This window comes from Vipera berus (genome assembly GCF_964194415.1).
Source record: "Vipera berus genome assembly, chromosome: 16".
In the NCBI taxonomy this organism is placed as follows: Eukaryota; Metazoa; Chordata; class Lepidosauria; order Squamata; family Viperidae; genus Vipera; species Vipera berus.
In genome coordinates this window covers 9,330,965-9,355,014 of record NC_138219.1, presented here as the reverse complement: position 1 = coordinate 9,355,014, position 24,050 = coordinate 9,330,965, and the positions used below count along the sequence as shown (strand labels likewise).

The window sequence follows — 24,050 nt, the reverse complement described above, 5'->3', positions numbered from 1 at the left end:
CCGCCTCCTGCAGTGACCCCTCCTCTTTAGGGGGTCCTCAGTGGGGCTGGGAGGGGGTCTCTCTCCCCTTAATTTCGGTCTATGCAGCCTGAAATTTAATTCACCTGTTACCTCTTCCACCCCTCTCCCCGCCCCCTCCTCTTATTTGCATGCTAATAATTCAAATCCGGCTTGCAATGTTCTCTTATCCCAAAAAAATGCTTTCTCGCAAGCAGGCATGCCGGGCTTCGTCCAGGTTCTCCCTGCGGTCCTCCCCGCTTTAGGCCCCGCCCACGAGGCGAAGCCCCACCTGCCCAACCGCCGCCTCTCGCCCGGCCGGCGCTCCGCCTCTGCGGGACCCGCTATTTATAACCTCCCGCCCCGCCCTCTCGCCACGCGCCGGCCTTCCGGCCAATCGGCGGAGAGAGCTAGCTGCCGACGGGAGGGGGGCGGGAACTCGGAACGGAGGGGCCAACCAATCGGGAAGCCGCGGAACGACGAATATGGAAAGGCGGGGAAGAGGAGGCCGGCGTGGGTCCTAATTAGCCAATCAGCGAAAGATGGGGCAAAGCGGGGAACAAATCAGCAATGAGAGTGGGCGGGAGAGGGAGATTTAACTGTCGCTCCCGCCCATCGCGAGAGGCACGTGGTCTCTACGCGGCTTTTTAAAAAAATATATTTTATTAATTTTTTCCCCCCACTCAGTAATTGGTGAACAGTGTGTTTTTCTGGGTTACATTTGTAAAAGAATCATTAACAATTAATTTCTATAATCCACATTCCACATATTAATTTTAGCTTAATTTCCTCTTTCCCCAGAATGCCCTGCGCTCCAAGGGGGGGGCTGCTGAGACTTCATTTATTACCCATAATGCCCTTAGCAAGCCCATGATTGGCAGTTGAGAAGGGATGCTTTTAATTTATATGCAAGTTTTAGGAGTTTGCACACAAAAACTGGATCTTGCTGAATTTGTTCATAATCCTTTACCCTAAATTGACAATTTAATCAAGAAATTTCCATTTTGGGGGGCCAAAATATCAGCTCTTCGCACCAGCTCAGTTGACAGCTTGACTATCCTTGCTAAAAACTCCCCCCAAATAATGGATTGAGAGGAGCACTAACCACAGTTTGCAGAATAAACTATCATATCTCAGATTCTCGCCTTGCATTAAGCCTTTATGAATGTCCCTGGCTGGATTTGCAGGCAGGCCAATCATAGGAAGCCTAATTTTTGAGTTTGGAGGGAAATAGTGGGACCCCCCTCCATTTATCGATCTGAAAAGTTGGATGATGGCTAAGGGAATCCTAAAACAAATGTTCCAAAGAAGAATTCCCTTCCTTGCGGAAAACTTTGCACCCAATCTCTTTTGTTTTATTCATCATAATACCAGCCAAAGTCATCCAGTTTCATTAAATCTTCCATTCCATTGTGTGGGTCTTGTAAAAATTCAAACAAAATTTATCAGCATAGCTTTTCAGTTTATCTATGTGCAATCTCTGAAACAATCTTTTAAGGTACAAAATGCCGTTCTTCCGTCCATTGGCCACACAGAGGATATACACAACTGTATTTTGATGGGTAGTTTCTACCTGCTTTGAATTTCAATACCCAGGGCAAAACATTTCAAGCCCGATTTTCATTTGAAATTGCTCAATCAGCAATTTCCAAATGGTTCTGGAGACTGCCGACTCACACAATCAGCCATGGGGGAAAAGACAATTTATTGTTGAAGGCATAAATTGGGTGCTTCTAAACCTCTGCAAGTCATTTGAAATAAAACAAGTCTAACGGATCCTCCTCGGGGTCTAAAACATGGCTGCTAAAAGAGAAGACGAGACGAGAAGGTGTAGAGAATGTAATTGCGTGTATTCAGAATGACACATAACATTACAAACATGGAAAGCAATCCATAAATAAGATTGAAAACAACAAGGACTGCAAGTTATGTTAGTTTTTAACAGAGGCCAAGATTTGCAAGCTGCCGTTTAATCATGTACACAGGGTGATAATAACTGCAGAAATCAAGCCGAATTCTGAATTGGATAATTATGAAGTCTTCAAATCACAGAACCAGACATCGGTAGCAATTCTCTTTATTTGAAGTTAAATCCCTTTCCTTCTCCTTCCCCTCTCCCTGGAATATGTCTCTGCTTTTCTATTATTCTGCTGGAAAAGAAAAAATCAAAACGTTTTCTATTGTTGCTTATTTTCCAGAAAAGCTATCGGATTTTAACGTCGGGCCCTTCAAAAAGCCTGCATGGAAATTTGCAGACCCCAGAGTTTTTAATCCACGGTAGGAGGTTTATGGGGAGATGTGCTAAATTTAATTGAACAGTTGTAGCTCTCTGTCTGACTTTTCTCCGAGATCAAAAGACACACAACTTTACAAAAAAAAAGGGTTATGTGTTTCTTCTTTTGCATAGAGAGGAGTTAATTTCTATTAACGTGAACATGGGTCTCGTAGCAGAGACAACTCAAATCCCTTCTGTGGGTAGATTTCTTATTACTTCTCTGTTTAAAAAATCCATAGCAATAATTCTGAAAACGAAGAGGTTGTTCCTTTCGAGAGAAATAAATAAAAGATCCTGAGCGTGAAAGGGGAGATTTAAGAATTTGTAGGGGATCTCAGAGATCATCTACTCCAGCCCACAGCTCAATCCTTGTTCTGCTACTTGAGATGCAGCTGGGGCATTTCTCTATTTGTTAAATTTACATCTTTCTTCCAGGAGCAAAGTTGTGGAGTAGTTTAGGCTGAAAGAAGGGGAACGGGGCAAAATCCAGGGAGCTGTGGTAGCTGAATTTGATTCCAGACCTTTGCTCTCCCAATACATTCAACCTTGAACTATATCAAACTCCCTGAGTGATGGCTGACACCTCCTTAACTGAATAACATAATAAGAGAGCTGAAAGGGACCTTGGAGGTCTTCTAGTCCAACCCCCGGCTCAAGCAGATCATCCTATAAAGCTTCAGACAAATGGCTTCCAATCTCTTCTTAAAAATCTACCTTTCTGTACATGAGTTACCTACATCTTTCATAAAAATGGAATGATATTATTGATCGAGAAGGTCTAACAAAAGGGGGGGACCAAGCCCTCACCTCCTGTTTCCCGGTGCACAACGCTTCTGTATACTGTATAGAGCTGAATTTGGCAGTAGCTTTTTTTTTAAGCAGGCATGTGATACAGCAAGCTCCATTAATATGATTCAGCCAGATCGTTTTAAGAAAATAGAAACTATAACCCATCTGAGTTTAAAATGCTCCCCCGAGTTTAATCCATGGAAAGTCCACGGTGGAAAAATTGAAAATGCGGACGCAAAGCAGTTTAGCAGTGGTCACTGTGCAGTCACGCTTAGTGTGTAGCTTAGCTTGGTGAAAATACGCTTCCAGGGTGCGATGCTTCGGCGCCTAACTGGAATAAAACCGCTGCAACCATAGCACAGCTCAAAAGGAACATTTGCTTTTGTTAAAGGATTCTGAGCATCATCCTCACAGCCGACGGATCCAGCTAGCTGCGAGGTACAATTAAATATCATTCTCTCGTTTCCTTTCCTGCCAAGTCTTTTAAGGTGACGTTGTTATTGGAGGGGTGTTAACGCAGAATGAGATTAAGCCAATTACTTCCCTTGCCACATTTTTTTTAAAAAAATGCCAACGATGTTAATGCTATTTTTCTACATTTTTCTCCCCCCGACACTCATGAGGCCGAGACCTTGGCTCCTTCAAGGCTGAACTGGCTTGGATGTTTGTGGCAATTAAAAAAAAAATTGCAGTTGCGTAGCACACATGCAACAAGGAGGGTTAAAAAGACAGGATAAGATGTCATGCCCAGAATATATTTCTTGCAAAACCTGGAAAATATTTTGCCCTTCAAAGCTGGAGGGGAAACCAGGTCAGCAAGGGTCACCAGGAAGCCAAATGAGAACCTCATTACTTAGAAGGACTTCCTTAAATTTCACTTCCAGATCAGAATAAACTCATCCATCGCTTTGTCTCCCCAGGAAAAACAACAACACCACCACACATTTATTTTCCTGGCACTTACGGGCTCTCCTACCACCATCAAACCTTGAGCACTTCTGGAAATGGCCAAACAGACCAACCTCGTATGTACGGTTGGACAGCCTGGTGACCCAGGGGGAGAAAATACGCATGTGCGAAGCGTCCAGACGGAGACCTACGTCTCTCTCCCGGAATTTGGGGTCCTTGGTACGCGGCTTGATGTCTCCAAAGCCAGTTCTTTTGGAAAAAAAGGACAGCGATGGAAAAAAGATATATTTTTTTTTGGCAGTGTGATGGGATCCCCTCCTAGCTACAGATCTGGTCTATAACAAGAGGGTTACTATGGCAAGGAAGGCGGCTCCCGAAAGCGTCAGATCAAGCTCCAGGATTACGTTGCTACTAAGAGCGACCTCAAAAGCCATAATTTCCTCCCTGTAGCCTTTTTCTGTAGCTGTGCATTTGAAGACACCTTCGACCATCGGCGTGTGCTGGCTGAAGCGAAGCGTGCAGGATTGGTCCTCCATGGAACAGGCGTAAAACTTCTCGTCCTTGACCCAACTGTAGCTGGCATGGTGGGACCTTAGCGGGCAGGGCAGGTAGATGTAAGCCGTACGGTCCACGCTGACTTTCTTGATGGCATTTGGGGCCAATTTTTCTACCGCATCCGGCATTTGGGGAGAGAGAAAGAGGAAGGCAGAGAGAAAGAGAGAGACACTCAAGGCAATGAAAAGAAGTGGTGGTGGTCAAAGTTGAAACGCTTGTAAGGATGGGCTGCAGGACAGGACGGGACCAGCTCAGCCCTTCTCCATGGCACTGCCAGAGATCTTAAGGGCAAGGATGCAGAAGAGAAGAGCCATCAACCATACGTGGCTTAGGAAGGTTTGAGTACCTTCTGGGTCAAGTAAAGGGATATAAAACACAAATTTAACCAAGCCAACTTCTTCTCCATTTCCTACCCTTTGAGGTCAACATTGCCATGGGGACAGTATGCTCCAGGCCCTCTTCAGAGAGTTGGCCATTGTATTTACAGGGTGCTATTCTTCTAGGCCTACCCAACCTCCTAAGGCCTGTTTTAGAGGCCCTCCCTTAGGTTGCATCCATGGCTCATGTTGGATTGATCGTGACAAAACAGGGAGGCCCTCTTTGTTAAGGTCACATCCACCTTTCCACCAACACTCCATGTTCCTACAAGGGAACAGAGTTACCTTCAGCAGCTTTGCACGCCTGAGTGGTGCTGGACGAATCCAGGTTCTGAATCAACCTGTTGAAGGACAAGGTGGGAACATCTCAAGAACTTTGCTGCATCAAGCCAAAGCACCCTCTCATTCAGTCCTTGGTTTCTCCCTAGTCAATGATCCCATACTCAATGTTAGCTAACTTCTTAAGGCACACAAGACTGCTCTGTGTGTCAGAAGCTCATGCACAGAGCATTCTTTCTCTTCGCCCCCCCACCGAATCCTCAATTTTATTCCTCTTGGCTTTTGACCAACCTGCTGGTGTGGTTTTCCTGGGAGATGGCAGAACAACTCTTTCCAGCTGCATTCCACCCACAGTAAGGGTCCTGGGCCAAGATGCACTTCCAACAATTTCCATTATATTGGTTGCAGTCTTGCAAGGGGAGACGCGTGACTTCAAACTCGGTGCTCACGTAGAGATGGCCCTACCAGATGAAGATAACCAAGATGATTCCTCAGCCATGGGAGTGAAAAACATATTAGGAAGGAACTCTCTATTATGCTCACTGTCTAGGACCACCATGAGAGCTGGAAAATGTACAGTTAACTCCATGGATCCCTTGACGTTCCTAGCTATGTAACTTCACCTTATTTCAGGAGGTAGAAGTCAAATACCAACTCTCTCCTTTGTTGGCCACAAAACCAAGTAAGTTGGGAGATATTACCTACCATGGTGTCTGCTGAGTTTCTAGTATTTGCCCCCAAATGTTGCAAACTACCAACAGGTCTATTCTTCGTCTTACCGTGGTGGCATCCAGGATCATCTGGGTGACAGGTGCTTCAATCTTGAAGGGGCTTAACTCAGCGATGATCACCATCTGTTCTTTGCTTTGGAGGACTTTATGGATCTTCCCTTTGGCTGCCACACAATAAACAGAACTCTGGTTAGGTGGAGGGAGACCACAATGGTTGTTGCCTAAGCAATAATGTAGATGCAGGATGTCTGGCTAGAAAAGCCTTGGGTCCATCCATCCACGGGGTGAGGATGGCTTGCATCTAAGGATGGGGAAGGAGCAGACTTAATTCAAGAGTGGATGCACTAATGAATCCAGAACCTCAATAGATTTCTGTTCTGTTAAGGTTTTGTTGGTCACCCACTTCGGTGCACAGCACACTCACAAGTTCCAAGAAAGAGGACATCACGGGAGATGTTGTTGGCATCCCGTACTTTATCCATCACCACCTGAGTGTAAGTATCATTCATCTGAAGGACATACAGGGGTTGTTCCTCATCTGGATAGACAACGGCATCTAACTCTGGGTGGTCCTTAATGAAGGCCAGCATTTTGGCCAAGGAAGCACTGGAATCCGGTGGAACACACTGAGGTTGTAGAAAAAAAGAAGCATGAAAAACTAGGGTAGAGAAGGACATCCCAAATTTTAACCCAAATTCTGTCTGATAATGCAGAAAAGTCACTTCCTTCACTTATTTTCCCGGCCAATTAATTTCAAAAGGTGTTTTAGAACACCCTCTCAATCTTAACTTGCAAACTTGCAAGCCCCAAATATTTTACATTATCGTTGAATATAGCAATGGCAGAAATATTCAGGGCTGCAGGAAGACAACAAAATTAAGTGGCAATTAGACACCTAAAATCCTCTTTGAAAACAACAACTGAATCACCCAAATCAGAGTGTCCAATGAACTTTACCGTGCCAGGTCTGGGATGAGGAGTGGAGCCTGGAGCATCCTTGAATTTGGAAGTTTCAAAATAGGACCTGATTCGATTCATGGAGTATGAACAAACCGCAGACGTGCCCCTTGGTAGAAATAAAGCAGAAATGAAAACTTCAAACTATCAGGTGGTGAGTTTTGCACTGGTGTATCCTGGTTCCAAGTCACAATTGGGAATGCATAAGGATTACAAACTGGGAATTTCAGGACCATGGATAGCACCCAAACAGAATCTAGGTAGTCCTTGACTTACAACAATTCGTTTGGCGACCGTTCAAAGTTCCAACGGCACTGAAAAAAGTGACTTATGACCGCTTTTCACGCTTACGACCGTTGCAGCATCCCCGTAGTCATTTGATCAAAATCCAGATGCTTGGGAACTGACTCACACTTGTGACAGTTTGCACTGTCAGGTGCTCACCATTTGTGAAAGTCGATAGGGAAGCCAGATTCACTTAACCGTGTTACTAACTGAACAACTGCAGGGATTCCCTTAACAACCGTGGCAAGGAAGGTCATAAAATGGGGTGAAATTCCCTTGGCTTGCTTAGCAACAGAAATTTTGGGCTCAGTTGAAGTCATAACTTGAAGACTATCTGTATCAGTCTGGGAATTCCAGGACCATGGACAGCACCCAGGTAACCAAGTTGCTCCCACAGGGAATGGATTTAAAGGCTACGCTGAAATTCCTTCTTTTCATTGAACTTAAAGTCTTTCCTTCTAAGGGTCAAGGTTAGATCTCCTATTCCCCCTCCCCCAAGTGAATTCCAGCATAAGCACCATCCCAAGTTCAGAAGACCTGATTGATGTGGTGCATCCAGAACAGCAAGGTTCCAGATGCAACTTCTCGTTGAACTCTCCGTCGTATCTCATCACTCACCATGGGCTGGAGAAGACCCCGTACAACGTCGCCTCGGCCTGACCCGCCTCTCTGAAAACAAAGGCATCCTCCAGGCGGTGGAAAGTCAGGGGTTCGTGGGGGCGCCCACACACCAGCCTCGCTTTGAGGAAGGTGCTCCAGAAATCACCCGAGGCTGGCTTCTCTCCTTGATCCACCTGGAGCCCCCAAGAGATAAAGTCACAGCCTGAATCTAATTTCTTGACATTTTCGTTTCTTTCCACTCCATAAAGACAACGTTCCTTCCCACGATCTGGATACAAATTCAACCTTGGCAGTTCAGATTGGTTTTCCTTAGATGCTCTCATCTGCCCATATTTTCCTAAGATGCTCTGCTCAATCACCCTACAGGCAAGATGGGACCCCCTCCCCTTTCTTTCATGGCCTTCCAGAAAAGCATCAAGACCAGCACTGCCAGCTGGCATGGAGGGTGGGTCTAAGAGTGCCATGCAATCCTGGGGTGGGGTGGGGTGGCGTAGGGTGTCTTGAGGGTGCTTCCTCCGCCGTTTTTTAAACCCTTAAATCGTTGTAGTTCTTAACTTTTAAAACTCTGCTTTCAATAGGGTTTTATTAATTAATTCAACGTAGATGCTGCCCGTCTGACTATCAGAGAGACTCTGGGCAACCTTTACGTTCAATAGATGAATAAACAGAATAAAAAACCCCAGAGTTTAAAAGTCAAGCAGGACAACGGTTTAAAAAAGTTCTTAAAAGTTTCGATTTGGTTTTGGTTTTTCAAAACGCCCAGCGTCATGAAGGTAAGAGAGGTGATGCAGAAATTTGATCGATTGATCCATCTATCCCTCGTCATTTCATTCCACACGTTGCTCTCGCAAGCCCTTACACTTTCCCCCTTGCCTCCCAGGTGGGAAGGAAACGCCCCCTTTTCCCAACCTTGCAGACGCGGCCAAGCCAGACTTTATACAGCTCCTCATCCAAGCCGGCTGACCAGTTGACCTCGTTGTAGAAGAAGAAAATTTCATCTTTCCTTCGGTCTTTGTGCGGGAGGAGAGCTGCTCCTGCAAATTCAGCATCTAGAGCAGAAAATTCAGGGTGAGGGAAAAAAAAAAGGTAGAAAGAAGCAGCCCTAAACGATCACATCCAGAGATCGGTTGCTGTGATCTGCTGACCGCCTGCGAGCTTTGCTATGGAAGCTTCTTGCGGGAGCCCCAAATTTCTGCTGCTAAGTGATACGTTGCTTAAGTGGGTTTGGCCCCGTTTGGGCCCTTTGCTTGCTACGTTTGTTAGGTGGATCCCTGCAATTAAGTTAGTAAAAGGATTGTTAAATCAATTCGGCTTCTTTTCCTGGTCAGAAGGTCGCCAAGGCTGACCACATGACCTTGGGATGCTGCCGTTGCCATAACTGTGAATCAGTCGCCAAGCATCTGAATTTCAATCCCATGACCACGGGGACGCTGCAACGGCCCTAGGTGGGAAAAATGGTCACCGGTCCCTTTTTTCAATGCCGTAACTTTGAATGGTCACTAAATGTCGAGGACCGCCTGCGTTCCATTTTCAGGAAAGTGGCCAAAGTAACAAGGACCATCTCTTACTGCTGATCCAGCTGTCCCTCGTCTTGAGCCCTTTCTTCCGTCCGTAGCTCCTCTGGAAGGAACTTTTATTCCCAGATAGGGCCGAGTAAAGACTGTCTTCTGAAATACAGAGAAAAGCCAGAGCTGAGATCTATTCTTTAACACAGAAATGTCGAAATCTTCATGAGCGACGCTGGTTTGATTTCTTTTGCATAACTTCCTAGCTCTGATGCTGCTATCAGGGGGAAAAAAAATAAGTAGCTTGAGATCTGGAAAGATATTAAAATTTTGGCTTCTTCCGGAGCCCTTACCAATGGCGACGGTGACGGCTTTTTGCGACGGGGAGGCTGAGATGACGTTCTCTCCTACCATGGTGAAAATCTGTCCCTGGCTGCTTCTCTGCAGTGCTGTGTTGACCTGAAAGAAAAAGAGAACCGAAGGCCATCCTGCCCATAAAAGCTGTTCAAAACTGAGAATAATATCCTACTGATTACTGTGGGTCCTCCTGTTTCCCAAAGCTCCTTCTGTATTGGCTGCCAAAGCCCCTTACCAGAATCCAGCATTTGGGAGAACCTGCATTCGTTCCACAGACCAGGGTTTTATTCTCTATTCTTTCGATCATCTGGATGAAATTATCACAGTTGCCCTACGAATGGCAGAACAGGAAAAATAAACCCCATCCAACTGAATCCAACCCAACCCAACCAGCCCAACCAACCCAACTCAACTCAACTCAACCCAACTCAACTCAACCCAACCCAACCCAACCCAACTCAACTCAACCCACCCAACCCCAACCAAACTCAATCTAACTCCTCTCAACCCAACCCAACCCAACCCAACTCAACCTAGCCCATCCAATCCAACCCAACTCAAATCAGCTCAACTCAAACCAACCCTCACTTGGCCTGCTAGAAGACCTCTGGGTGCTCTGTGCCTGGAAGTGGTAGGAAGTAACTGAGGGAGATAAAGTCCTGACAAGTTCCCAGTTTAAGGTGGCTCAGGGAGTTGATTCTTGTTCTTGGAACATGCTAAGATAAGGCCAAACCATTCCCCCCCCTTTCAAACTATCTCACCTTCTGTGCTCTCTTACAATCCTTCTCAGCCTTCTCTTCGACGTGCACTGGCACCTGGAAACCATGGAGAGACACATTATGATTTTTTTTTTAAATCAGGGTCATTACACAAATCACCGGCTCATTCAGCCAGTCCAGCTTCCCCCTCCCCACCCACCCCCATTGGCTTGGCTTATCGGAAGCCAGCTGGGGAGGTCGCAAAGTCTAATCACGTGACCGCAAGACACCCCCCCAACCATGTGAGCTGGTTGCCGAGCAGCTGAATTGTGACCCCATGACCACAAAAGTGGTGCATTGCTCCCAAGTCACTTTGTCCAATAGCATCGTAACTTGGGTCCATTGTTAAACAAACGGTTGTAAACCGAGGACCCTCTCTGGAGGGTTTGGAAGGGGGTGGGATGGTTTACCTCAGTGGGTATGATGTCAGATCCCTCAAAGGTCAGAACCCATACTGCCCCTCGCCCTCCGACAATCAGCTGGGAGGACCCAGCCTCATGGAACATGGCCAACAGCCGTTCCTTCTGATTGAAAGTTCGCGTCGCGACATCTGGAAAAGAAAAGGGCTAAAATCAACACTCTTATTAAAAACAACCTTGCTGATTTGGAACCCGGTCCAAGAGCGCAACCTGTGGTTCAAATCCATTCCCACGTCCCACCTGAGCTTAGCTTCGGTGCCCCAGGGGACACCCTGGCCAGCCCCACTTTGTTCTCCTCTTGCCATTAGAGTAAGGGGGCTAGTTAGAGAAACGAAACCTCTGTGGCTCTCCAACACACACTGTTCACAAGAAAACTGTGGGAGGATGGCACACCTCCCCCCCCCGAGAAAGAAATATTTAGGGACTATTAAAAGGCAGAATATATTTCCCCAAAGGATCTTCAAAGCAGAAAAGCAGGCCCAGTTTTTCTTAATAGCCCCCGGTAGAAACTCAGGAAGCCACTATTTTAGAAATGCAGATGTGATAATCCTATTCAGAAAGGTTGGAGTCAGGAAGCTAGAAGCTGATGAGATTAGAAAGACAAAGACCCCTAAAATCTACACACCCCCTCTCCCAAACCCATGACCTTTAGGACATAATAGGGTTAACCCACCACCCTCAGAATACCAGAAAGGCACACTGAAGCTCAGGTCAAAGTTCATGCCAAAGGAACAGGAAACAACCTCAAAAGCCCAAAAAGGTATAAAAACCCACCACTCCCAGCTCCCTGTGGTCAGCTTGGCCAGAGACACATTTCTGTCTCGCGCTGCTCTTCAAGAAACTGCAACCTTCTTTCTAAAGCAGCCTCCATTTTGTTTATTCCCGGCTTGGACCGGACCCTGATGAAGATTTCCTTTCAACACAAACTTTCCACGCCTTGGCTATCTCCTGCGGAAACCAGGACGTCGCGTCAGGCTCTGCAACAAGCCAGCTCTGTTATATTTGGGCTGGCCTGGATGCTGATGACCTATTTATCCTGGTTGGGTGCAAAAGAGAACATCCAGAACCCGCGGTCGTAATCCATTATGCAAACAGATGCGCTCGCTGAGACGCCTGCCCGGTTGGGCCCTGGGAAATTGCAGCAACAACAGCAACGCTCAGCCACAACAAGGGACCACACCTTGTTGCTGTTTGTGCCCTTCGTGTTATAACCCTCGTCTGTCCTCAGCGCAGGGGAGGGAGGGAGGGAGGGAGGGAAGGAGTTGGCACTGTGGTCTGCAGGGATGAGTCAGAGCGAGGGAAAAACCAGCCCCCCCCAGCAATGAATCCAGAGCACCGTCTGTGTTTTTCTTCAACCCCCCCTTCGAACTCTCCCCCCCCCACTCTGTATCTGGGTTTTATCTGCATTGCAGAGGGGGCCCAAATGGGTTTGACCTGGTGGAACAAAAAAACTCTCCTTTCCTGAAAAGCAATGCTGGGCTGCTTTGCAAAACGGCCAGTTTGTGGCATTCAACGGTCCTTGCACTGGAGGGGGTGGGGGTGGGGGGTAGAGGAGGACAAAATTAATTGCTTTTTTCCCTCCAAGACCAGATTCCCCCCCCCTTAGAGCTGAGTCCTGCTCCTGGGTGGAAAAGAACCTCCCCTCCTTATTTTGCAAGGGAGAATTTTGGAATCGTTGCAAAGGGGAAGAATTGATTGATGGATTTGCTCTCCAGGGCTGGTGACAAATAAAACTGCGCTTTGCTGATTTTCCATGTTCCACGGATTCCATGTTCCACATACCGTGCACGGATTACAAGTGGATCCGGGACCTTAGACTCTTGTATATATAATGAAATTCGAACCTGGGCTGATTTGCACGTTAGGCAGTTGCTTTAACCTCTAGGCCACAGGCTCTTTCTCAGCTGCATTAGGGAAGGAAGAGACGAGGGGAGGAGATACGTCTTGAGTGTTTTTTGAGCACCTCGTCGGCCCAAATTTGTGGCTTGTCAGGGTTTTCACTGACTAAACAGAACTTCCAGTTTGAGAGGCAGTCTATCCGTCAATCGTAGACCTGGGTAGGGAGGACTTCACCCTTTGTGGGCTTCTCAGAAGGATCCAGTGGATCCCTGTGGGGAGGCAGGACTAGCTGGGTTGCAGTCTGATCTGATCCGATTGTCGTGGGATTGAATATCAGAAGGAAATGCTAACATTTTAACCTCTTTCTTCCACTTCTTGCTCTTAATTCAACTGTTGGGAGTCAGCCAGGCCAAGAAACGGGAGGGTGCAGCTTTTGTAAAGCACTCCGAACCGTTTTTTGTTTGAACTGGCCTTGAAAGCATTCCTAAAAAAACAAATTGGGACGTTAAACCTTTGTGGACAGGGGCAGTATATCTGAACCCATAGCGTCCAGAACTCCAGAAAAAGCAGCCGGGCCTCTTAATGCCTTTCTTCTCCCCCCCTGCTTTTGGGGGGCTTATTCACCCATTTAGGGACTCAGCCAACATTTATTTGAATTTTACAGAATTTCTTGCCAACCAGCTTAGGCTGGAGAAGACACACACACACACATGCACACAGCTTTAAAACAGTGCTGGAATGGGCAGATTTTAGCCAGCTTTGGCAACTATTTAGCAGCCATTCTGTGGCTGGAAAGGGGGGGATCCCCCCCTCACCCAAAGTGCCTCTGGAGCTCAATGTTGAGGGCTCTGGCGCCTTGCCACGCTGTGCATCAAAAAATATCAGCCGGAGCCAAAATGTTTACGCTCAGCAAAAGACCAACCAGAGCCAGCAGTTTAATCTCTCCTGCAGAAAACCTCTCTTAAGGAAGCTGCACCCAATTTTAGAATTTTCTCCCCCTCCAATTGAGCTAATAAGATAATAAAAATGTTCCTGTAAGTTCTTTAAAATGGTGAAAAATCATGCTGTCTACGGTCTAAGTGTTCGAAGAAACAAAACGTGAATTTCCCTCACCTTAGACAATGTTTTTTTTTTTAAAAAAACCTTACAGAACCTCTTTTCCTATCTTAATAGCTTCTTGGAAGCCTCGTTGGTGCTTCTTTGCAAACCACATCCTGCTTCTAGTCCTCAAGAATCTCTCTAAATGCTATCAATGCTTTTCTAAACTCCTCCTCTTCCAGTTCCCGCCTTGGCAAGAGAACGGTGGGTTTCAAAGTTCATTTTGTTGCAAGAAAGGGCAGCATTTGGTCTAGCAGCTCCAGGCCCCACATAGGGTTCCCTCCCCTAGCCACAACCGCCCTGCAAGGTAGGCCAGTTCCAAAGTAACCCAAGGAGCTTCCGTGGCTGAATGTCGGGAACCCAAATTTCCCAATTAAATCCATGAAGTCTCAAGAATACGGAGTAAGTAGCCACTAGTCTATTTTCTAAAACGTTCATGACTCAGCAGATCAAATGCACCATCCCTTGCTAAGCAAATGGACCAGAATTTTAAATTGCTTTTTGAGGTTTGCTGAGCATTTTGCAAAAGGAAGAGAGGATTTCAGGCGGAGGTTGGGGGGGGGAAACACCTCCATTTTGCAACAGGATTCTTGCTCTCTCTTTTCCTGCTTTAATTCAGGATCCTGCCTTAATCCAATAGATTCATTAAAGGAGGCAATATTTTTTCGCAGTCCTTTAGAGAACAAGATTTAAGGTGGGAGGATCCATTCCATGGGCAGCTGGAGGTTTCAAAAGCTTGGCATTTAGAAATTCAACTTATGCACCCTCTGCAATTTGAAAACAGGTGCAGAGCAATCATAAAATAAAAGATTTGCAGATCCCAGCTCCTTGGGAAGGACTGGAGGGGTAAATAAAAAATGCCAAATTCAGACTGAACATCTGGATGACTGGGCAAACCACCCTCATAATAAAACAGGTCACCGATTGGAATCCAAATAGGAATAGTAATAATGGAAAAGAAATCTCTTTTTTAATAATAATAATAATAATAATAATAATAATAATAATAATAATAATAATAATAATAATAATAATAATAATAATAATAATAATAATAATAACAGAAAAAAGCGTACCTTTGGAAATCAGAAGGAAAAAACTCATTTTGGCAATGGGAATCATAATAACAGGGGAAAAAAAGCTTACTTTTTGCAATCCTCACCCTAGGAATTATATAGATTTATTATTCCCCTTTGGAATCAACATAATCGTAATACTAGGAAAAAAAGCTCTCCTTTGGAATCAAAATAAATAGGAATTACAGTGATCAAAACTATAGAAAAAAATCCTATGGCATCAAAATAAATAATAATGATAATGATGATGATGATGATGATGATGATGATGATGATGATAATAATAATAATAATAATAATAATAATAATAATAATAATAATAATAATAATAATAATAATAATAATAATAACAGAAAAAAGCGTACCTTTGGAAATCAGAAGGAAAAAACTCATTTTGGCAATGGGAATCATAATAACAGGGGAAAAAAAGCTTACTTTTTGCAATCCTCACCCTAGGAATTATATAGATTTATTATTCCCCTTTGGAATCAACATAATCGTAATACTAGGAAAAAAAGCTCTCCTTTGGAATCAAAATAAATAGGAATTACAGTGATCAAAACTATAGAAAAAAATCCTATGGCATCAAAATAAATAATAATGATAATGATGATGATGATGATGATGATGATGATGATGATAATAATAATAATAATAATAATAATAATAATAATAATAATAATAATAATAATAATAATAATAATAATACCACAGCTTTAGGAATCACAGTGATTAAAAATTAGAGGGAAAGGCTATAATTACAGGAAAGAGCAGCTGACCTTTAGGAATTGCAGTCATCAAAACGTCAGGAAAAAGCCTTTGGCTTCAAAATAATAATCAGAATAGGAAATAAAGCTCACCTTTAGGAATCAGCCTCAGCCGGGGAACAATTTGAGAGGCTCCCAGGTAAAAGAGCGCAAAAAGGCAGAAATGGGAAAACCACCCCATTTTTTCAGTGTGGGGGGGAAGATTGGCTGAAACTCTGCGGGAAAAAGAGGAATTTCAGAAAGCGCTGCAGCAAATTTCTGAAAAGGCAGGAGGACTTGATCCTGCCTGGAGCCAGCGCCGCTTTGCGCCTACCTCCCTTCTCTGTTTTCTAATTTATAGACCCATTAAATAAATAAAAAAAGAAAGAAAAGAAAGAGAAAGAAAGAAAGAAAATAGGATCTGCCAAGAAGCGGCTCCCTCAAGTGGCGGGAGGGGAAGTGGAGAGCCGGCCGGAGTGATGCTGCTGTTTGTTGTTGTGTGTTGTTGTTGCTGGAGAAGGTTGTGCAGGCAGCGGGGAAAGGATGGGGATGGGAAAACAGGTACCCAAAATCCCTGCAGAAGAAATTTTAAAAAGGGGCGGGGGGGGGCGGGGGAGAGGGTGTCATTAGCCACACAGCCCCCGCGGGGGGGGGGATCGCAAGCAGAGAGGGCAGCTTTGGAAAAGATGCAGGATTTTTTTAAAAAAATTATTATTGTTGTTGTTTTGGGTGGTGTGAAGAGTGAATTGAACAGGGACTGCATTTGGCTCAAAATGAGACATCTTTGGGGAGTTTGAAATATTGCTAGATATTCCAAGAGGACCTTCCTTCCTTCCTTCCTTCCTTCCTTCCTTCCTTCCTTCCTTCCTTCCTTCCATCATCTTTTCTTCCTTCCTTCTATCATCTTCCTTCTGTCACCTTCCTTCCTTCCTTCCTTCCTTCCTTCCTTCCTTCCTTCCTTCCTTCCTTCCTTCATATCTTCCTTCCCTTCCTTCCTTCCTTCCTTCCTTCCTTCCTTCCTTCCTTCCTTCCTTCCTTCCTTCCTCTGCCTTTCTTCCTTTATTTCCTCCCTTCTTTCTTTTCCTCTCACCTTCCTTCCTTCTCCATCTTCTCCTCTCTTCCTCTGCTTTTCTTCATTTCTTCCCCTCTCTCTTTCCTTGCTTTTTTCCTGCTTGTCTTCCTTCCTTCTCCATCTTTTCCTCCCTTCCCTCTTTCCTTTCCTCCCTCCCTCCCTCCTTTTCCCAATTTCCTTCCCGCCTGCCTCTCCTCCTGCAGAACACTTATGGGAGGAAACCCCCCCCTCTGAAATTCATCCCGTGGGCTTCACCCTCTCCTGGTGTCCGGCAGCCAAAATAAATCGATCCCTCGATCAATAACTTTCCCTCTTGCTGTGTCATGCTTGTTTTCAAGAGAGAGAGAGATGGAATCCTGGAAGACGCCTGGTGCTGATGTGAGAATCCATCACACACACACACACACACACACACACACACACACACACACCTTTGAGCATCATCAAAATCGTTATAGCCCCCCCCACCCCCCAATTTTTCTGAGCAGCTGCTGGCTGGAATTCACGTTGAACCTCATGATGGCAGATGTGTTTATAAGCCCTTTCAATCACCGCGGATGCAAAACAAGCCAGCTAATTTTTCTCTCTTTCAATCTTTCAATTTGCCAGATCGGCTTTCCCCCCCCCCCCGGCTCAAAATTCCCACCCTTGGCGTGGGAGAATTCGAACCCACTTCTGCGCAGGAATTTCCAGGAAAAGCAAGGACCACCAATGGTGGCTGTGCTCCTTTGAAATCGGGCGCCCTTCATTCAGTCTCGTAATATAGGAAGCCCTTGACAACGGAGCCCAAATTTTTCGTTGCTAAGCGAGACGGGTGGGAGGGGGGGGGGGTTAAGCAAATTTTGCCCGATTTTACGGCCTTTCTTGCAACCGTTGTTAAGTGAAACACTGCAGTTCTTAATAAGGTGATGGTTAAGTGAAGCCGGCTTCCCCAAGTGAATTTGCTTGTCAGGAGGTCGCAAAAGAGGATCATGTGCCCCCCACCCTACCCCGGGATGCTGCAACTGTCATAAATGTGAGTCAGTTGCCAAGAGTCCAAATTTCGATCACGTGGCTACGGGGATGCTGCAATGATGGTGTGAAAAATGATCCTAAGTCATTTCCCCCCCTGTCCTATAACTCCCAGAATCCCCCCATCAGCATGCATGGACTTCAGCTCCCAGAATCCCCCAGCCAGCAGGCCTTTTTAATTTTTTTTTTAATTAAAAAGAAACTTCTACAAACTTCCAACTACTCTGAAACTGCCAGATTGGGTTTCAGAGAGTGGAGTCTGCTCTGGACAAATTTTGTGGGGGAAAAATAGAATTGCTCAGATTAATATAATTAGAGGCTGCAACCCAACAGGGGTAGTTCAGGAATAATAATGGTAATGATAATAATGATAATAATAATAATAGTAGTAGTAGTAGTAGAATTTTCAGGTGCAAGAAAGAATGGGGCGTGTTTATTAATAAGTCTTGGATAAATCTGAATTCCTATCTTCTTTTTTCTACAATTAAAGAATTATTTCCCTGTTTGTCAAAAAGTTTGATTACTATTTAAGTTTTTTTTAAAAGAATTGCAAGGGAGATGCTGCTCAATCTGTTGCTAGGTTATTATTATTATTATTTTTTGTCCTAGCTATATTTCCAGGCGAGAGAAAGACGGCGTATTGGGGCGAACCGAAGAAATGGCTGTGATTCTCCAACAGTCCCCTTCCAATTATCTGCTTGGACGTCTTGATGGAGAAGAATGGAAGGAAGATTTGCAACAGGAAGCAACTCAAGTCTTCATCTCAGCCTTTTTGGGAGAAGTTCTTCGTAGTTTTTGGGGTGAAGTTCTTCGCTGGCCTACGATGGCCTTGTAACCTCGGGAGGGACGGGGCTCGGCGTGAATCACCTGGTGGGTGACCTTCCCTCTGCCTCTGCTGTAGAGGAAGATGAAGGAGAAGCAGAGCAGGACGGAGCAGAGGAAGGGGACAATCCCGATGACCAGGATGCCCACCCAGATGCTGGCGTGGATGAAAAAGAGGGAGGACATCACCGTTCTATTGTGCAGACCGAAGTCCTTCCAGACCAGCGACTGGTTGAAGACAGGAACAAGGACCTTCAAAGAAGCAACCATAGAATCATTGCCGGCTGTGTTGCTCGCAACACAATGGTACAATCCACTGTCTTCAGGGAGGGCGAATTGAATCTTAAGAGTCCCATCGGGAAGGACAGTTGACCGGCCTTTGTGGTTTGAGTCTAAGGTGACGTTTTGAGGGTTTAACCAAGAAATGATGGGTGGTGGATCTCCATCACTGCTGCAAGTCAAGCTGGCCTGCTCTCCTTCATGAACGACCACTTTCTGGAGGGCCTTGTCCTCAATTGTAGACTTCCGACAGGTGAAGTGCTGTGGTAAAGCCCTGGAGAAGTCATGGAAGATCTTTTCTCCTCCTTCTGAGCTGACCGCACAGACAGGCATCTGAGCCTCAAAGTTCAACCTCTGCCGCCTCTTCAAGATCCAAAGGAGGCGGCAGTCACAGGCCAAGGGGTTTCGGTCCAGCCGAAGGACTTCCAGGTTCCCCACTGAATGGAAGACCCTTTCCTCAAGGGTCTGCAGATGGTTGGCCGAGACATTGAGGAGACGGAAATGGACGAGGCCTTCAAAAGCGTCAGCCTGGATGGTGGTCAGTCGGCCCCCCGTAAGGTGGAACTCTTGCAGACGGGAGAGATCCAGCAACTTCCTTCCATGGATCACGGAGATGGGATTGTAAGAGAGGTCGAGGAAACAGAGGTGGGCCAGGGGCTTGATGGCCCTATAAGGAACATCATGCAGGTTGCTTCTGACGATGGACAAGGAAGTCAGGTTGAGGCTAGAGAGACTGTGAGGCTCCAGGGTTTTCAAGAAAGGCCACTGGTTGATCTCCAGAACTTTCAACCGATGGAGCTTCCGAAAGGAATAGTTGTGGAGGACCCTGAGGTTGAGAACATTCAGATGGAGCTCCACCAGATGGTGAAGGTGGGAGAGGGCCTCTGTGGGCAGGCTGGTAAAGTTGCATTTTTGCAGCGTGAAGCTCCACAGATGTTGGAGGCCTCGGAAAGCCTGGCCTGAAATCAAGACCAGAGGATTGTCTCTTATGTCTAGATTCCCCAGGCTGAAGAGATCTTTGAAGGAGTGATCCAGCAAGACGAGGATCTTGTTTTCCCGCAGGTCAAGAACGGAGAGGTTGGGCAGCCCCGTGAAGACCCCATCTGGGATCATCTTCAACTTGTTGCCTGCTAGTCGGAGGGTCATGATCTTCTGAAGGCCGTTGAAGGCCCCCTGTTCGATGTTGGAGATGATGTTATAGCTGAGGTCCACCTCTTTTAGGGCTTGGAGACGGGAGAACATGCCCTGGTGGAGGGTACGGAGGGTGTTTTGGCTTAAGTCCAAGAATTCCGAATCCGGGGGGATCTGGATGGGCACCGTGGCCAGATTCCGGCTGTTGCAGAAGACAACCTTCTCCTGAACCAAACATTTGCACCTGAAAGAGCAACTCCATCCAGGTCCCACCAAGAAGACCATCCCCAGGAAGACCAGCAACCAAGAGGGTGGGAGATCCGGAGAAGACCGCCCGCTCGACATCTCGAGAAGTTCCTGAAACAACAGAGCTAAACAACAGAAAGACTTTCGTGGTTAGAAGGCAATCAACAAACGTGAAGGAGACCCTACTGAAGCTGGATTTTTAACGTCTGCAAGGATCCTTTGCTAGTTTTCTTCACCTTGGACTTCCTTTCTTGCTTGGACCTCTATCGCCCATCCATGCACAGAGGGCTTTGCAAAAAAAAAAAAAAAAAAAGCAAGCTCCTGTATTTCCACACACACACACACCACACACCAGGCCTGCTGCACAGCTCCAGACCCCAGCCACCGCAATGCAATTTCTTTTAAGTAACGCCTTGGCAAAATTCCCACCGGTGCATTAAAACAAGAGGCGTCCGTAGCAAAAGGAGAGACGGAGGCCAAGAGCAGTGAGGCTACGGGGCAGCCTTGGGGGCAGGAGATGGAGAAAAATGGGTCAGGAGAAGTCAGGAGAGGAGATCAAGGTGGGATCTAGGGGGCTTGGCGATTCTCAGCGTGCCCCGTGTCTCTATGGGCTTAAAGTTTGATCCCGCAGAAGAGAGAGTAAGCCAGGATGAACAGATTAACAGTCGGAAGGGACCTTGGAGGTCTTCTAGTCCAACCCCCTGCTCAAGCAGGAGACCGTATACCATTCTGGACAACAAACGCTCGTCCATTCTCTTCTTAAAAACCTCCAGTGATGGAGCGTCCACAACTTGTGAAGGCAAACTGAGAATGCTCCATCCCTGGATGATTTTAAGTTCTACTGCTAATTGTTCTCACCGTCGGGAAATTTCTCCTTAATTCTAGCTTGCTTCTCTCCTCGATAAGTTTCCATCCGTTGCTTCTTCTTGTTCTGCTTCGCTGGCTTGATGTGGGCCACCAAAACCAAGCCACGTTTCGTTCCCTCTCTCCCCCTCCCCACCACTTCCAAACCACAATCCCAACAACAACAACACACTAGCCCCTTTTATAATAGCGTGCTTAGCGCACCAAGAAAGAGATCGGAGGAAGCTCTCACAGGCCTGTTCTAGAAGCCGATTCTTCTTAATTGCAGAAGCTCAGGGCTGGAAAGAGAAATTGGCTCACTTGCTAAAAGCTCTCCAAGTTTATTCTAGCTTAGCGCTGCGGTTGAGATGTTGGGGTGCGACCAATGACCTCTGGAAGGACCGACAGCAACGAAGGTGCTACGTGGCAAATTTTGGGGTGGGGGAGCCCCGTTTTTAGAGAAGTAGGGGAAAAAAAGGTGCTTTGGGGGGAAAAAAATAAAATTTTAAGGGAAGCGTAGATGGGTGGGGAAAAAACAAACCTGAAGGGTTTTTGGGGAGGGGGGAAGAGGAGAATTTGCAGCTGTTCCTTCCTCTTCGCAGTCCTACTCAGCCCTCACCCTTTACGGAGAGCGAGATGTGATGCAAAACTTGGCACATTGCACATTTTCAGCGGGGTGATAGCTCCCGCAAAGTCCCTGGCTCGGAATTTGCATCTTAATGGGAACATTTAATTAACCCAATGCAGTCAAAGTGGGCCAAGAAGAGGCGTTAGGGGGGGAAAAACCCCAAAAACACAAAGCTTCAATGGGAGATTGAGGTTTTTTTGGATTTGCAGGCACAGGAAAAAAACAACAGCCCTCCAGAAATTTCCCCTTTATATATATCTAAAAAAATAGCAATGTATCTGGGTATGGTCCCCCCTTCCTCACATTTCCTCTGAAAAAGCACCAGGTTTTATCCTGGAAGGAGAATCCTTTCACTCCAGATCAGCGCAAGCTTCTAGACCTCACTGAGGAGCCCAGATTTAGCAAGCCATTACATTGAATTCTGTGGGCAGCCTGCTTGTTATGACAAGTCCCTGCTGCTGTCTTAAACCTGTTGGGATTAAACGCCAACCCACCCGGGTTATTTTGCCAGATATTTAACTTACCTTGCTGGTTTAATGGCTAGACAGCTCCGAATTTCAAAGCTTCATAAAGTCTGGTGTAAAAAAATGAGTTGTCAGCTCTTGAGTCCGTCTCCTGTCGCTCCCTCTTCTTCTGCAGTTGTCATCCCTGCCTTGGGAACATTCCCTTCCCGACTTTCTGTAATTTTTCTTCTTCTGTTTCCCCCCCCCCACTGCTTGGCACACGCAGCAGCAAAGCAGGACAACACGCACGCACACACACACACTCACATTCTCACAAAGCTAAAAGCAGTCACCGTTTTTTCATCCCCGCCACCGAACGTCTGTTGATCAGCTTGTGAGTTCAAAGATTAAACCCCGCCGTTTCCAAACTAGGATAGGGCGGGTGGGCTTCCCGCGCCGGGAAGCCCACCCCTCGGTCCCCATTTTGTGCAGGAAGTCCTCGGCTTACAACCCCAATTCTCCATCGTGAAGCGAGACAGTTATTAAGTGGGTTTTGCCACTGCAGTCCTTATGTTAGCTCAATGGATCTGGCTTCCCCCACTGGTCAGGGGGTCTGCAAAAGGGGATCACGGGACCCCGGGACACCGCGACCGTCATAAATGCGAGTCAGGTGCCAAACATCTGAATTTTGATCACGGGACCCCGGAGCGCCACAATGGTCGTTAAGCGTGAAAAACGGTTGTAAGTCCCTTTTTTCACGGTCCGTTGAGGACTACCTACATAGGGAATTAGGGAGCAATCAAATTACTTATCCATGGCACATATCTTGATGCTTGGGAAGACCCTTTACTTGTGGGTCATGGTTTAAGGTGGAAAACCAACATTCTGTGCTGGATTCCACCTCCTGGCACTCAACAGCTACTCTGCCCCTGTATAGGGAGGCTCCATTTAACCCTTAAAATGCCCTGCAGATTTGACAGCTTGCTGTGCGACCTGAAGCCTCTGGAAATCATTCATGCAAACATTAGACGCCTGCATATAAACCACCCTGATACCAAATAAACATTGTTAGATCTGTTTTGTTAAATCTAATTGAAGTCTAACTCCCATTTCTACAACGGTTTTGCAACATCTTCCCACTTTGCTTAATTCAGTATTCTGGATAGATCTGGAGGTTTTAAGGTGTGTGTGGTGGGTGATTCTTTATTTCCCCAATGACCCACACATTTATTAATCTGCATGGCCCTTACGGCCAATTTCTGAAATTTAATTTCTAGCAATGTCACAGTGGCAACCGAATTCTGACTGCCTCAGCAACTTATTCCAAAGCTCACAATAATTAAAAGAGGGCTGGCCAGAAACACAGGTGGCAAAATTGGAACTCCCCTTCGTTGCCTTTAAAATGCTCAGCGGTTACCTTTCCACCTGAAAAACCCCACCAAAACAGGGCAATAGCAATAAAATAAAATAAGGCGAGCCAGCAAGAGAAATAAAAACCCAACCATCTTAGCAATACGCACCGTGGTTTAATTAAATTAAAAAGTAGCTTGAACGGTTTCCATCGTACGCTTTCTAAAGGCCGATTTCTCTAAACTTAGCTTAATAAAAAATAAAACTTTTTAAACTGGTATTTACACAGCCTCCCTTCCCTCCTGTGCTTTAAATATTTCAAAGTATTATTTTTTTTAAAAACCCAAGAAAAAGAGAGAGAGAATAGAAAAAGGAGTTATGTCCACGTGTATCCGATGCAAAGTTGGTGGATTTTTCTGTGCGAACGGCATCATCGGAGCAGCTCTGGACGGGAAAACTAAGAGCATCTTAAATTTATTCCTGCAAGCCGAACCATTTGCAAGGTAGGACGTTCAAGAGGGAAGGTTTTAAACATCAGGAGGCCAACGTGGATTGTGTTGCAGTTTGTCCAAGATTTTTGTGCTATTTACTCCCATGTTGTGCAGATTTCGGCAGAAGAGTCAGGCTTAAGCCACCAACCCAATGCCAGTTT

At 46.0% G+C, this 24,050-nt stretch overlaps 2 protein-coding genes across 2 annotated transcripts; both read right to left on the bottom strand.

Annotated features, from left to right (window-relative positions):
• Positions 1-4,305: 4,305 nt before the first annotated feature.
• LOC308675120 (semaphorin-7A-like) lies at positions 4,306-10,901 on the bottom strand (the record flags this gene model as incomplete). The annotated part of the gene is made up of 13 exons (XM_081340121.1): positions 4,306-4,637; positions 5,188-5,243; positions 5,473-5,642; positions 5,961-6,076; positions 6,337-6,538; positions 6,870-6,978; positions 7,773-7,948; positions 8,685-8,824; positions 9,344-9,442; positions 9,634-9,739; positions 9,873-9,968; positions 10,399-10,452; positions 10,806-10,901. 13 exons carry the CDS (start codon positions 10,899-10,901, stop codon positions 4,306-4,308), a joined length of 1,752 nt encoding a protein of 583 aa, XP_081196247.1.
• Positions 10,902-18,226: 7,325 nt separating this feature from the next.
• Positions 18,227-20,852, bottom strand: LINGO4 (leucine rich repeat and Ig domain containing 4). Its single transcript, XM_081340619.1, has one exon. The coding sequence runs from the start codon at positions 20,231-20,233 to the stop codon at positions 18,407-18,409; it is 1,827 nt and encodes a 608-aa protein (XP_081196745.1). The 5' UTR covers positions 20,234-20,852; the 3' UTR covers positions 18,227-18,406.
• Between the last annotated feature and the right edge of the window lie 3,198 nt (positions 20,853-24,050).